The following is a 16338-nucleotide window of genomic DNA, read 5'->3' on the forward strand; positions in this document are numbered from 1 at the left end:
GGTATCATGTTGCTAGTGGTATTATGGGATTATCTCTGGTCCACATTGTGAGACATATTGTATCAAGAGATGTCCACTGTAATGGTTTGTTTCCACAAAGTGGACATTTTGTTGTACTTATGACAGGTTTGTCTCATCCACATTCTAATGACATGTCTTTGCACTGCATCATGGAGTTGGCTCAGGCTGTTTAAAGGTTGTTCCTTCATGTATATTTAATCACAAGCCTTTAGGTTGTAATGACAAGGTAAGGTGTTTGTACACATGGAAAAGTTACTTGTTCTGGATACATTTACACAAACAAATGAATAATGGTAGGTGTAAATCTGGGAGGCAATATCAAAGTGATGCTAATCTTCATCATTTACTACGTACCACAAAGTAACACATTTTACTCTGTGCAAAGAGATTATCAATCACAATCAAAGATACAATATTTCTGACATAATTATTAGTTATTATTGAGGTCACTTTCATTCAAATATTAAAGAAAGACAGACTCCACGGGTGATACCAGAGTTCACCCATTTTTGAGTTTAGACCAAGCTGGTTTTTTTCAGGTTCACTTCTCTTCTCATTTTCCTTCTGTGAGAATGCCTCTAAAGTGACAAAGCTTAGCAATGACATCAAATGATTTCGTCAGTGGAGTCAAAAGGGGAGTCATGTGACCTTTTGTGTGTCTTTCCCATGTTCACATGACCACTGTATCAGTTGTTTATATGGTGTAGGCAGAAATACATGAGGTGTAAGGCATTATATTCAGATTATGTGTTTTATTTTGAAATAAGTAATTGTTACATTTTCACAATGTTTTGATAAGGTCATGTATGATGATGGAGGTTTGTATAAAACAAAATTAATCATCTAGTGTTGTTTACTGTTGCACTCAGCACTATTCCAGCTGTATGTTGGCTGTAATTAATTGAGTTGTGGCCAGACAATTCAGTGATCAACAGCATGAGTATCAATACACACAACTGGGATACAATGACCGACGCCAATCAGAGCTTCTGAGAGTTGAGAGCTTCTAGTACATATGTGCAATGTTTGAAAAAACAAATTCATTACCATTTCACAGTTGTGGCATGAAGTAAATACATGAATGAAAAATGATACTCAGAACCAATATACACTACACAAAACAAGTTAGAGAGCACACAGAGTTGTAATACCCACTATAGCCCATGACAGAAGTGGCTGTTGTTTATTGCTCTTTGAGTAATGCAGATGGCATCATATGCTATGCACTACTTGGTAATGACAGTCACACAACATCCTACTCAAAGTTTACGGAAAAAATATAATCAGAGTCAGAAAAATGCACGATTTGGAGAATATGATTACCAAAGACACCCATCATAAAAAACTTTAAGACAATGTCAATTCCAAAACCTATTTAACTGGTCGAAATCAAGTCTGTAAACTAAACTTTAATGGACATAGTAAGAAGAATATCTGTCTTACTGATGGTGTCTCTGGCTTATGAGTAACCTTCATAGCTGCACACTTGTTTCCAGGGGGAAACAGGATGTAAATGAGATGTAAATGAGGTGTTTTCAGTGAAACTTAAAAATGATTCCAGGAAAATGACTTAGTACAAAATTCCGAACAATCTGATAATACTGTCAGAGAAAAAATACAGACAATTTCCGCTGACAATAACCTGATAACCCTACATTAGCTTCTGTATGATTGATTCTGTTCTAGAGCTGTCTCGTATGTACAGGCACATGTGATCCTCTGGCTGCTAAATCCAGAACTCAAATACCTGCACCTGTACCCTTACCAATATTTTTTTTTCCCTTGAATCTCATTTGAGACTAGGTATAAATAGGGCTGGGACGATACACCAAGTCACGATATGATACATATCGCAATATATCACCTGCGACACAATATGTATCATGGTACATACACCGAGAATGACACAGTTTTAAGATTTAAAATGATTTATTTCAAGGAATTTGTTCATAACAATAACACTGATGTAATAATCAAGTAAGTAATTTCATCATACTTGCAGCTTTTTCTCTAGATGAATACTTGTTTAAGGTAATATTGTTTTGAAAAAAAGTTCTATATCGTTTTGTAACGATACACTAGTTGACAATACGATAGCTGTATCAAACTTATACGTGTCGAGATGTATCAGTGCATCGTCCCAGCCTTAGTCATAAAACTGTTTTGTTTGCTGTAAAATATACAATATTCCAGCTACGTGACAATGGCGTTCTGATGATCCAGTCTGAACCAGACCTTACTCGACTTTGTGGTCAACAATCCATGTCACTGCAATAAAGACTCACTACTAACTGAGTCAGCAAGCCTGAAAACCCAATCTGTTATAACCAGCAAGTGTTGTAGGGGACCACTTCAAACCCCAAATACACATAGGCTTTAAACATACATTAATAAATTTAGATCTGCATCCCCCATATGCAGGTGAACCTTGTTAATCCAGCAGGACCATACTAAGTGAAATTGTCTAGAAACTGAAATTCCAGATAATGGAATCATGACTATTGAGTAATGTAAATATATACAAATGTTTCCAATTAGGTGGTTCAGGTCTAATGCTGTTTCTGGATTAACAGGTTCTTAATTACAAGGTTTCACTGTAGGGATATCACCCTAAACACAAGTACTTGGTCACTGGTTTAAAGCTGAAAACAATCACCATCCATAGCACTAGTTCTGCAGCTCTTGGCCTGCTTATACAAAGCAGAAACCCGTCTCCTAGGCTGCCATCTGGTATGAGATGGTCACTGGTTGATACTCCTCCCTGGCAATGTCGGTCATCAATCACTGTCTGACCCTGACCCGCTGGATGACCCAAAGATCTCTGCCTCATCCTTCTTCCCTGTCACCTCCCGCTCACTATCACTGCTGCTGCTTCCCCCACTGCCACGCCCACTGCCGCTACTCGAGCTGCTGCTGCTGCGACTACCACTGCCACTACGGCTTCTGCTGCGACTGCTACGGCTTCCGCTCCGACTGCGGCTCCTACTTCTTGATCGACTGTGACTGCGATTTCGACTACCGCTGCGACTTCGACTGCGGGACTTGCTCCTGCTGCGGCTCCTGCTCCTTCTGCTTCCCCCGGACTGGACGCTGCCACGGTCATCATCACTCTTGTTGCCCTCATCATCGCTGCCTCTAGCACTCCCTACAACATATAGCAGTTTCAGAGTGACAACTTGCAAATATTCAATGTTCTTGGTTTGCTTCTTAACACATCAATCAACAATGTTCCGCCTCTGTGACAGCAAGCAGTAAATAATGAGTTCACAAAACAAGGTGGACATAAATAGATTGGTCATTGCCAACAAACTTGGCACAACTGTGGCAAACCTTTCCGCCAATCAATGTTAACTCTGATAATGGTAAGGATTACAATGAAAAACATTAAATCTCCAAAAATCAAACACGGCCCTAGGGAAAGCTCATGACACTATTGAAGCGTTATCAGCTCCTGAAACACTGATCAAGTTTGGAAAAATTACTTAGTACGTACACTTGTTGAAATTTGGAAACCGGTGTAATGCCTTGATCATTCCTTTAAAATGACAGGCTGGAATTATACTCGTTCATCAAATTACCTGCCTGCACTATCTTTGTAAAACCATGCAGATCAAAGTAAAAAATCAATTAATCTTGTGCTTGGAAGGCCAATAATCTTTTGGTACCATCCAATTTGGTACTCATGAAGAGCACAACATATGTTACATTATGTAATTGCAACCCCTCTTCATGTACAAATATCTTCATTACGAGTACAGGGTCATAATCACTCATGTTAGTCTGTTTAAGACATGTGCATGGACTTTCCACCATTATACTCCGCAGAGCGTCATCCACATGTCATGTGATAAAATGAGTGAGTGAACGCCTTCGGGGAACTGTTAGTTGCCGAGCAACGACAAGAGGCCAAAACTGATGAATGCCAGAGATGTCCTCCGTGGCTATGTCTCATAGATAATGGTTGGCAAACACCATGTTTGACTTCCAAAAGCAGCCCTCCATTATAGTTGATAGCGAGCAATTCCCATGTGGCGTTAGTGTAGAGGCCAAGGCTCTGACTTTGAGTGTGCTGGAGGCTCACTGGGGTTCCAATCCTGCTGCTTTATAGGCTGCTTTAAATCCCATCGTAGACCCAGATGAGCTGTCTGCTGATGATTTGAATCAAAGCTCGTGCGGTTGAAGTCTAGAGCATGAATTACTGACATTCGTGCAGCTGTAGCCAAGGCAAGTAAAAACAGCGTCTTCTCAGTTAGCAGTTCAAATGAGGTCCAATCAAGCGGCTTGACACATCACTTGTGTGATGTTGAAGTACGATGTTTAGATCCCATGCTGGAGCTCTAAATCTACCCTGTGGATCTTCCAACTTGAAGGGGCGTAGTAAGGCAAGTAGCTCAGGTACTTTAGTCAACTTGTTTCCTGTTTCCATGGTGACGACTGAGCTGAAAGCTGCCAAGTATGTAGATAATGTAGAGCCTTTCAGACCTCTGGAATGTCGTAGGTGACATAAATATTCTGTTATCAGCAGATATGTTGCCTTCATCGCCGTGAAGCCTTTCTTCTTGACGTATGTCTCAAACCACTACCACTTGTCATCATAAAGTAACTGCTTTCGCTGTTCTTGCCGAGTATCCTGTGTTTTAAAACAGATTTTGATACGTTCCACACGTGAAGTCAGAACGCAGGTGGGCTGCCGTGTGCCTGTTTCGTGTCAGGGTGGACGAGAAGATTTTTCCAACCTGGTAGTTGTAGTGCTGGTTGTCCTAACTCCTCTATGAGTGCTGGAAACCAGTGTCTTGTTGGCCAGTAAGGCATGACCAAAGTCAGTTGTAGCCTCTTGGTCTGTATTATTTTCTCGATGACTTTTGGTAGCAGCAGTGGAGGGGGAAACCTCCCATGGGATGCTGAGAGCATCTTTTGCTCAAGCTAACGGATCCGGTACTGGTGATACAAACATTGTTGTCTGTTTGTTGAACCTTGTTGCAAATAAGTCTATTTGCGGCGATCCGAATGTCTGGCTGATTAGTTGAAATGCCTCCCGATACAGCATCCACTCTGTTCCACTCTTTCATCTCCAGTTGGTTGATATGAAGAGCTTGCTCTTCTTTGGTCCACATCCCTGCTGCTACTTCGTTGTCTATATGGGCTCCCCACCCTTGTACAGATGCTTCTACGTAGAGATAGTTGTTGAATGCCGGCTCTAACATGTAAGTTCCTGCAGTGACATTCGATCGGCAAGTCCACCAAAGTGAAAAAGGCTTCAGACGGTCTGGGAGTGGAATCTGACCTCTGTTGTTGAGATGAAGATTCAAGAATCGTTGTAACGGATGCAGCTGTAGTCTTCCTTGTCTGGTCGTATCTTGTGCTGACGTGAGGAGACCCAGTAGACACTCCCATTGTCGAAATGTCAACAGAGTACAGCTTGCTTTATCATCTTGAATCTTGACCCACGGTCCTCTGGGACGACAATCTGATTCAATGTTGTGATGAAACGAATCCCAAGGAACTTGAGATCTCTCTGAGGTTCCAATTCTGACTTCATGTGGTTTACTAACCACCCCAGTTGTGTTAATAGCCTGATGGTGACGTCTAAATGTAGTCTGAGTTGTCTTTTCTCTTCATGCACTTATATGCCGTAGTTCAAATAAAAGGCGTTGCGTAGCCCCCCTCAGGTGTACATAGTTGATGATGGATTTGGTTACCGTGTAAATAGCCACAGGGCCGAAGATATTCCAAATGGTAGGACCCTCCACTGGTAGTGCTGACTGTTGAAAAGGAAACGCAGATATTTCCTGGACTCTCGGTGTATTGGGATGTGGCAGGTATGCATCTTGCAAGTCGATGCCGGCAAGATAATCTTCTGGACGGATGAGGAGTCTTGGTTGAGGAAGATGTACCATCTTGAGACGCTCTGGTTTCTGAATGAACTTCCTGTTGAATTCCTCCATGTTGTAAATGAGTCGAAATTTCTCTCTGGAATTCTTCTTGGGCAACCAGAAGATTGTAGAGCAGAAGCCGGGCATCAGACTCTGTGGCTGTGTAACTTCTACTACTCGTTTCTTCAACAGCATTGCTATGGCGTCTGTAAACTTGTCTAGTTGATGCGCTGCATAGATGATGGGAGTTGTTGGGTTTAGTGAGCGGCAGAGTAGTTCCCAGTGGGATCTTGTAGCCATCAGAATTTTCATGATGTTCTCGTCTTTGAGGATTCTCCAATTTTCCCAGTAAAGTTGAAGACGTCCACCTACTTGAGATGGTTGTACGGGAACGGTTGGGGGTGGAGACTCCAGTCATTCCGAACCTGATCTTCAATATTTACCTCTTCTCCACCCCTAGACGCACTGCTGGACGTCTGAGGGCGCTTGTTTCCTCCACAGGAGCGACGAAAAGAGGATGACCTCTCTTCACAAGTGTTGAACTTCTTATCTCTTGCTCCTTATACCCTGGAGAACTTGGACTTGTGGGTGTAACGTTGATTTGTCTGCTTAAGTACTGATGTCAGAGTGTCCATAGACTTCTCCTGAGTCTTGAGCGACCGTCCTTGCTACTTCTTCGATCTTCCCATCAAAGAGAGTAAGCCCTGACCATGGAACGTGATGTAGAGGCTTGGTAAAGTTCTAACTCCAAGACACTGTAGACAGGAGACCTTGTCGACGAAGTAGATTCACTCCCACAGTAGTAGAAGCTAAGTGATCGGCCATAAATTGATGATTCCTCTTCTGAGTTACCAGCGCTGACAGGATCATTCTTTCTTCCTCATTGTCAGGATTGCTGAACTTAGCAATGAGAGTCTCGTTGATGGCTCTCGATCAAGTCAATCCAAAGAAGGTCTGCCTATTAGTGGTGTTGAGTAAGTCTCTTGTCGTCTACCTTGTATGAGTTATAGCGGGCTGGACAGATGCTTTATAAGCTTCATCGACGTCCTGTGCTCTGACGAAGGGCTCCTTATGATGTAAAGGGAAGCGACAAACGTTGAACAACAGCAAAAGTTGTTGTTGAAACTTGGCTGCCGACTTAAACACCATAGATAACATCTCAGGAATCATAGATATCGGAGGTATCGATGGGAACGTTAGTGTATCAATGTTGTCATTCTTCATCATGTAAGTATTAGCTTCATAAGAGTCCGCACTCATGCGAGTGCACTCACGCAAGTGTGAATCATCACTCCTGTGAGTGCACTCACTCGGCATGGGTGGATCTCTCTCTCGACTGCGGCGTGAAGACAAGGACGCTGGTGACGATCTTCTCTCACCGGTGCATGCATCCTCTTCATCTTCCAGCGTGAGTGCAGATCTAGGTGAGTGCTCATGCCGAGCTGCAGTCGACTCTCTTCGTCAAAACACTGCTCGATCAAACTCATCATCTGTGTTTGAAGAATGATGATTCTGCGATGACTTGGCAGAAGATGACTTTGTCTTTGATGATTTAGACTTCTTCGACTGTGACAGCCCTGCTTCTGACGAAGATCTCTCCTGTGCTTTAGGGGACCCCAGACATAGCCCCAGAGAAACACCATTACATATATGTAATGCATATACAAAGCCAAATACGACCAGAATTTTGTTTAAAAGACCAAAACAAAAGAAGAACTTATCGCCTTAGCTGAGGGACATGCCAATTTTGACCTATCCGAAGGGTACATAAAGTCTGTGGTCTGTAGTCTACCAGTTGTGTGAATACTTAGGTCTCTCACCTGTCTCCAGTGCATCGGGAGCAACTACCATCTCCTCCTCCTCGTCTTCCTCCTCCTCCTGGGGTGGCTCCAACATCATCAACCGTGCATCCTGCATCCACAACAATATTCTTTATCACAACAAGGGACTTTTTCGCTAGGTTGTTTTTGTTTAACACTGCACTCAGCAATACTGCAGTGGTCTGTAAATAATTGAGTCAAGACAAGACAATCCGATGATGAACATATCTACAGCAATAGTAGTTTGATAGTTAAAACCACTGTTCTTATATTAGCAAAGAAGCAACTACATGATTGTATTAGGATAGTTTGCTGAAACAAAGCCATCCAACAAGGACAGGAACATGTTAGCAGTTACGATGAGATGCAAGGTGAAGAAACATCCTGACTAACCTTTTGTTACACATATCAATTCGATCAATAGTGCACCTTGGACTCATGTCAATCATTGTCTACTACTGATGTAGACTCATCTGCAGATCCAATGAGTCAAACATAGGCTAAAAATGCCTTTTAGAGTGTTTGCTTATTTATTCCCTGTTTTGTTGTTTTATTTGGCCTGAGTAAAATTTCAGCAATGACTTCCCCTTCTGACATAATGATTACCAACCTACACAAATGTATACCACAGCCATGTTACATATATATCACACCTGTATTCCATGCAGATCAAAACTTCACCTTAATTACCTGTAACATGTTCCAGGTATTTCACAAATAACCCATTCTTTGATATCACACCTTGCCAAGCAAAGGATACAGTGTCATATATTACTATCATTGACCCCCTTGGAAAAAACCCTTACCTGTGCAGCCACTTCCTTATCGTTAAGGTCCCTGTGTTTGACAACCAGACGGGACTTGGCCACCTGACCTCCGCCTGTCTTTCTTCTCTTACTGAGACGAACTCTATGTAGAAAATAACAGTCATTAACACCATTGTGATGATACACTTTGGCTTTCATACAAAACCACAAAACTGGAGCACTGAGAACAGGTTGAGGATTTCTACTTCTATTTCTACATGCTTTCCACCTGTCCTCAGAACAATTTAGAAGTGTTTGTCAAGCAGACGGACATAAATTTCTGAGATTGCATAAGACAGCATGTCTTAGAAATAGAATCCTTCTGTCTTTCAATCAGCAAGAAATAAACATTTGCTGATGGCTTATAGCTTAAACCAAGTAATGAGGAATATTTTCAAGTGTGCCACCTACCGTGTTTCCAGTTCATCATAGTACACGCCCGATTCTCTGAACACAAAGAAATATGTTTCCTCATATCCCTTGGACAGTTTGTTCTTCACATTCCAGTTGTACTCTCTGGCCAGCATATACTCGTACCTGCCACACAACATTTATTATGCATGTCTGTGTTTTCAACTGTGCTGTAATGTATACAGGTCATGTGGACAAAGGAAGACAATTCATTAAATCAACAAGAGTCAGAAGATGACATATCCCCCCGGTCCCCACGTTTGAAAGGACAAATCATCTCACAGTTACTCATTGTCTTTTTAGACTAAGTTTGAATTGTTTCCATGCAATTCATGAAAATTATAAATGCCATATATCTGTAACCAGCAAAGTCACAATTTCAAGATCGGTCTCATATATCTGCCAATATCTGTTGAAATATATGAAATGGTTTTCGAGTTGTGCTCTGGGAATGAAGCCCATCCCTCCATTTTCAGACTAAATGCAAAACGTTTCCATCGAAACCAAGACAATAATACATCACAAAAACCTTTAAAAACCAAAAGGCACCACTTTAGGGTCTGCCACACATATCTAGAAAGTTTTACTAACAGATATTAGAAGTTTTTGAGTTCTGCTCGGAAATTGAAACACACCTCTCACTTTCAGACTTAGTCCAAAACGTTTCCATGGAAACAAAAAAAATAATAAATCACAAGATCCTGTAAATAGCAAAAGGCACCACTATAGGTTCTGACTGATATATCTACCAAGCTTTGCAGAAACATATTGAATGGTTTTTGAGTTCTGCTCCAGAAACAAAGCCCATCCCTCCATTTTGAGACCATGTCCGAAACGTTTCCATGGAAACCGAGAAAATAATACATCAAAAGATCCTGTAAATACCAAAAAGCACCACTTCAGCTTCTGACTGATATATCTACTAAGTTTTGCAGAAAAATATTGAACGGTTTTGGAGTTCTGCTCCGGAAACAAAGCCCACCCCACCATAGGACTAACACCAAAATGTTCCATGGAAAAACAAAAAAAAATATAAATGCCAAAAATCTGTAAATAGCAAAAGGCACAACCATAGGCTGAGATTACTATATCTATCAAGTTTGGTCTAAAAATATTGAACGGTTTCTGAGTTATGCTCCGGAAACAAAATGATTATGGACAGACGGATGGACAGACGAGACGTCAACTATATCCCCCCACATTACATGCTGGGGGGGATAAAAAAATCTGTAATTGTGTAAATAGCAAAAGGCACAACCATAGGCCAGTTTCACAGAACAAACTTCAATAAATACATTATTTGTTATTGTGAACAATAAACACTGTTCATATTATACGTGAAAGTTATATGTGATATGTTATTGGAGTCGAATGGTATTAGGCCATTTTCATGAACTTATTAAGTGATAATAGGACATTGTTTTGTATCATTACCAAATTTGAGAAATATCTTGGGTGACATTCAGTATTCAGTCACTGAAGGATGAAATAGGAAACCCTTGTGTGCAGTCTACACTTACATGGTAGTGCCCTCCAAACTGCTGTAAAGTTAGGTCTACATTTATGAGGGATTCGTCCCTACACTTAAGAGAATGCAGTCAAGACATTCATTAGAGTGCAGTCTACACCTGCAGGGGAGAGGTCACTACTCCTACATCAGAGTTAACAAGAAGACAAAGTCATCAATATTCCCTGCAGCAGCAAAATACCCTTCATGAATATGTCTACTAGTTATGATTACAATACAGTATGTCAATGTTTTGTGCATATGGCAGAGTGGAAGGAGACTATTGTAAGGTCTCACAGTTCTGCTCTGGAAAAGAACACTACCACCGAATTCAGTTGAGGTCAAACTTGTTGCCATGGAAACGCAAAATTATTTTAATCAGAAATCCATTTCTGCAAAAAGGCACCACTATACAACCAGACCTATCTATGTGCCATGTTTGGTGAAGACTAGCTAATCAATTACAGTCAAAGTCAAACTTGTCATGGAAGGTACACAAAAATAAAATTCACACATTGGTGTAACCCCCAAAATTTGAATCTAAGGATCATGGTGAACGTGATGAACATGTGTACCAAGTTTGATGAAACTAAAGTTTGGGAGATCTTCGGAGGACAAGATGACATCCTCATAGCCACAGCCTAAGTCATGTTTCCATGAAAACCGCCAAAACTAAAATTAATATCTGGGTCTCAACCTCAAAGGGCACATCCAGGGATCATTCTTGACACATATAACAAATCTGGTTAAGCTATCACGAACAGTTTAGAAGATATGCTTTGGACAATGTATTACGGACACATTGACGGTACAACGGCTGGAACTCGTTTCTATATCCCACGCCAACTTCTTTGTTGTGGGGGATAATAAGATGAAATGTTGTGTACACTTACTCCTCCTCTGGCGTGTAGTCAACACCCTGTTCTCCATCACGTTTCCTCTTCCCAATGGTTTCATCTGTTGGCAAGAAATAGGCCACAAACTGCTCCCCACTCTCATCAACAGCTCCTCTGTAATTGTGAAAGACGTACATAATCATAACAATTCCTGTCAACATGAACCTCCTTGGCTGAGACAACCAAGCAGCAGACGCAACATCCTGAAATATCACAGCACATCTGCATGTGACTTTTCATGGCATCAAATGAATGGGCAGTTTAAATAGTGAGTTTTGGTTTGATGCCGCTTTTAGCAATATTACCAGAAATGGGCTTCACACATTATACCCATTTGAGGAAGTGAACTTGGATCTCCAGTGTGACGAGCAAACACTTTTGCCATTTGGTAATGCAACATCCTGAATAAGCACAGCAAATGAACAACGGTCATCTGCATGTAACATTCTATGGCATCAATGAATGAGTAGTTAAAATAACGTATTGTAGATGAAGCACATCAGTGCATCAAGGAAATCACCAATGTGACGCCACTGAATGCAACTCCTGCAAGAGGTCACTGACCTGATCATGGCCTGTGACATCTCCTCCATCTGTGCAGGCAGGGTCTGTCCCTTCGGTGCCGGGTCCGAGTCGAACAACACCTGGGCAAACGGATGCTTCCACAGCTAAAACAAACAACAGTTCCAAAGTCAACTCATCCTCTCTTCTAAATTATAAATCCATCCATATTTATCAGAATCTACAGGAACGAACAAAATAACAAACCTCGAAGTCTGGGAATATGGACAACACTTCAACAGGAGTGACATTGGGCTTGCTGTAGTGCTTCTTGATCTGAAAACAAACATGACAAATATTTCTGAGTCAAAGCAAATATTACATGCAGCTAGCTATACAAGACAAAGGTATTTGCAACATTTATGGGTATTCTAGCCATAACCTATAGGTATATGGCTATCGTAGCAATGAAGGACATATATATGGCTAACCTAGCTATATGTTTACTGTCTATTTGAACTATATACACAACATGCAAGTGATCGTCCTTGCTCTGCATAGCACGCATATCACCATCTTTGATGTCCATACCGGTATCTTGGCCTTCTTGAAAGTGTCCTCAATGGCCTTGATCTGAGTGTCCCTATCCTTGTACATGTCCTCCTCTTTCATAATCTGTTTGATCTTGAAACCCACTCTGAAACAGAGCAGAAAATTGATGTCAGGTAACCCACCCACAGCAAAATGTGATAAGGGAGATAACCCAAAAAACATACACCAGGGCTTAATGCAGAGTGAATGAGTCTAGTATAATGTCACTCTCAACAGTATTCCAACTATATGGTAGGGGGTCTGTAAATAATCGAGTCTGGACCAGACAATCCAGTAATCAACAGAATGCACAACAATCTATGCAACTGGGAACTGATGACAAGTGTCAACCAAGTCAGCTAGTCTGACCACTCAATCACACATTTCTTTTGACAAACATCTTCATGGGTAAGTATAATGAAGAGAATGAACATGAACACAAACTTAGACAGAGCCAGGTATCAAGCACAAAATTTTCTTAGTGGAATTATCACCAGCCTCCTTTGAGTAACTGCATCAGTTCAAATGAAACTTCATTCGAACTGTAATGTTCAGACTGCAATCGTAACACCATACCCCAATAGTTTCACGAATGATTCAGAAATAAAAAATCAGAGGACTGTGAGAACTGCTGAGTGAAATCCTGTTATCTAGAAAATCAGTGGATTGCCTCAAAAGAGAAAACTACAGAGGGAAAACCAATACACCTGGAGAGTATTGCTCCCTGCGATATCCTCTTGATCAACAATCTACATCCCTGTGTCATGCATGTGTAAGTTTAGAGTGAGTAACAAGATCTGGAAAGCAATACACCGGGTTTCATTCAAACACTGAACTGAAACAGAGGTCTTCTCTGTGACAAGCTACCACTTGACCTACAAGGCCCTGTTACTGTACGACCTTGACCTTACTTGGTTTCAGACTGGTCGGACTTCTGCTGGAATCGGTTGTATTCGGTAGAGATGTACTCTGTCTTCCGGAGCCAGGATACTGTAGTGTTGTGATGGCGAGACCTGCATAACAGGCAAAATATTGGCATCAGACAAATATACATCACAACACACACTCTTCACAGTATGTAAGATATTAATTAGATTACAAAATATATTTTGCAGTTAAACTTGCATGTCAAAGTGAGACATTCCTTCTGACAGTTATTCCCCTTCCCCAGGGTTCTATCCGAAAGGAAAACCACTTCCTATGGCATGATAAAAGATATCAGTATCACCTCTTGCTGTCTGCTGGGGTGTTGACCTCCTCCTCCAATAGTTTTTCATCCTCTGGATCAGGGTATGCTACGAAGAGAAAAATCAAATGTGATTATTGGCATCCTTATTTTCTTATGTTCAATGTTATATGTGTTACCTACAGATATCAATGTTATATGTGTTGCCCACAGATATCAATGTTACCATCATTGCCTCACCATTGTGGTCAATCTTGTATGTTTCTGGATTGATGAGGTCAATGGTCACCCCAAGGTCATGTTCCGTCAGTAGGTCATACTTGAAGGATCTCTCCAGGGATGTGGGGTTGTACTGGATGAATCTGTAAAGCAAACCAAAGTAAATTATGTTAAAAAAGAACAAGCTCAGAACAAAATGATGAATATAGCAACCAGTTGGCGGTCTCATGTCCTCTGCTAAAGTTAGGTTCATAATGAACTGTTGATATCTCACAGTGTCACAGAGTAACAATCAGATTATGAAAACTTAAAACTGACAGACAAGGCAGACTCTAACTGAGATTTTACTGTTGACAGAACTGTCATGATATGTATCTATACGTGAGAGAAACATGACATGACACTTCTCATAAGCATACAATCCAACATAATCTACAGCAGCATACAGATACTATTCAGCAAAGTCAGTATAGCAACTAAACTCAGATAAGCAACATGATCGTCATATTAAGATAGGTCCCCATCAACATAAACTGACTGTGAGATGGCAATGGATCTGACACATCATATAGTTATAAACAAAATTATTGCCAGAAGAAACTATAAACACCTTACCTGTTTGACTCAAAAGGGTATGTGATGAACTTGGGATCAAAAGGTATGTCAGGTAGCGTATTGTTGAACTTGACCCGGGATATCAACTCTGACCTGAATGCAATACATATATATGTGGCAATATAGCAACATAAATCAGATTAAAATCATCAGGCTTCACAACATATGATGTCCCCTGGTTCTTAAAACATGTGATTCAGGCAGTTCCTGGAGAGTTTCAATTACAGCATTTTTCTATTGGCATACTGTGGAAACTGTTATCAAGCTTACATTCTTGTGTTTAAAAATGTCCTTGGAAATGTATTTTAAAGAATTATGAGTTTGAAACACAGCAGTCACTTTATTTATTTGGTGCAATCTGTGAGAGCATTCTGCAGGTTGCTGCAAAATCATGTACATTCATTAAAAGTCATGGCAAAGTTCTGCTCGTACCCACCACCACCATCAAAAACCAGATTTTCGAAGCTGTCCAAGTGCTAAGACAGGCGTGAGTGCCATACACTTACATTAACTTACGACTAGATATTTTAAGTTCATATCACACTAACAGGCGCCCCTAAGTAATGGAAGGAATTACAGCAAATTTGAAGGAATTGCATCGCAAATGTAAACAAACGCAGTCGGCTTGAAACACAATTGCAGCGATATCGGTAGTTTAGCGGTAATAACATAAACACAACGACCCTGTTGGAAACAATGTCGGTAATACTTGAAACAAGATCGGCCATCTTCGGAGATTTCTCAGCTCAGTTCTGTGATTTGTTGGTCACGTCCTGAAACTCACATATCAAAACATGGTGTCACTGGAAGGAGCACCCGTCTCGGTGAGTTTTGTTTTTAGTTCCTACTGTTTTCATTTTCATAATTATCCATCTTTAACAACCCCTGTTAAATGCGCTTAGGCATGAGGTGTTGTCGGAGCTTAAAATTTTTTGTTTAGGAAAAGATTGTCACTGCAAAAGAGCGTCATAAGTCATGCTCCCGGATGCTTCCAATGTTCAGACGCAAACAACTTCTGTGGGCATGACTTATGATGCTCTTTTGCTGTGATGATCTTTTCCTAAAAAACACCTCATACCTAAACGCATTCAACACGGGTGGTCAAAGATGGATAATTATGAAAATGAAAACTAAATACAAAACTCACCGAGACGGGTGCTCCTTCCAGTGACACCATGTTTTGATGTGTGAGTTTCAGGATGTGACCAACAAATAACGGAACTGAGCCGAGAAATCTCTGAAGATGGCCTATCTTGTTTCAAGTATTACCGACATTGTTTCCGATAGGGGCGTTGTGTTTATGTTATTACCGCTAAACTATCGATATATCGCTGCAATTGTTTAGCGAGTGGGCTGCGTTTGTTTACATTTGTGATGCATTTTCTCCAAATTTGCTGTAATTCCTTCCATTACTTAGGGGACCTGTTAGTGTGAAGTGAACTTAAAAAATCTAGTCGCAAGTTAATGTAAGTGTATGGCACTGATGCCTGTCTTAGCACTTGGACAGCTTCGAAAATCTGGTTTTTGATGGTTGTGGTGGGTACGAGCGGAACTTTTGACAACAATTCCTCTGAAAATAACATGAAAACTCAGCAAAACTGGATTATGCTCAACACATTTTCATGAAGATCGGCCTTACTCTAACAATAGGAAAAGAGCTGTTGGGTTGTGTACAAAACACACTTTACCTCTTATCCCCAGGTCTTTGTCTTTTCTCTCTTTCATCCCGTTGGCCAGTCTGTATAGTTGGCGGCATGGCTACAGCTTAGCTGATCGGTAAGGTAATCACAAAACTGTAGCAGCGACGTCCACCATGCCTATTCCTTCTGGGATACTCAAATAAACCGGAAGTTCGATGCGTGAAGTTCTAAATAATAAAAGTCCACTTAGAA

The 16338-nt window shown here is 40.9% G+C and overlaps 1 protein-coding gene across 1 annotated transcript; it reads right to left on the reverse strand.

Annotated features, from left to right (window-relative positions):
* Positions 1 to 756: 756 nt before the first annotated feature.
* LOC137294150 (RNA polymerase II-associated factor 1 homolog) lies at positions 757 to 16305 on the reverse strand. Its single transcript, XM_067825130.1, has 13 exons — positions 16135 to 16305; positions 14447 to 14539; positions 13853 to 13974; positions 13655 to 13721; positions 13338 to 13439; positions 12427 to 12532; positions 12103 to 12171; positions 11899 to 12002; positions 11332 to 11448; positions 8932 to 9057; positions 8521 to 8623; positions 7715 to 7805; positions 757 to 3166 (listed from the first exon to the last, which is right to left on the reverse strand). Exons 1-13 carry the CDS (start codon positions 16200 to 16202, stop codon positions 2799 to 2801), a joined length of 1536 nt encoding a protein of 511 aa, XP_067681231.1. The 5' UTR covers positions 16203 to 16305; the 3' UTR covers positions 757 to 2798.
* Between the last annotated feature and the right edge of the window lie 33 nt (positions 16306 to 16338).

The sequence above is a fragment of the Haliotis asinina genome, chromosome 8 (assembly GCF_037392515.1).
Source record: "Haliotis asinina isolate JCU_RB_2024 chromosome 8, JCU_Hal_asi_v2, whole genome shotgun sequence".
NCBI classification, from domain to species: Eukaryota; Metazoa; Mollusca; class Gastropoda; order Lepetellida; family Haliotidae; genus Haliotis; species Haliotis asinina.

Bases quoted from the DNA above. Each gene is read 5' to 3' on its own strand.
- LOC137294150 (XM_067825130.1), bottom strand. From the start codon at position 16,202: ATGCCGCCAACTATACAGACTGGCCAACGGGATGAAAGAGAGAAAAGA. The intron at 13,975-14,446 runs GTAAGGTGTTTA...TTTGCTTTACAG, and splicing joins TACCCTTTTGAGTCAAACAG to ATTCATCCAGTACAACCCCA. The intron at 12,003-12,102 runs GTTTGTTATTTT...TGTTTGTTTTAG, and splicing joins CCATATTCCCAGACTTCGAG to CTGTGGAAGCATCCGTTTGC.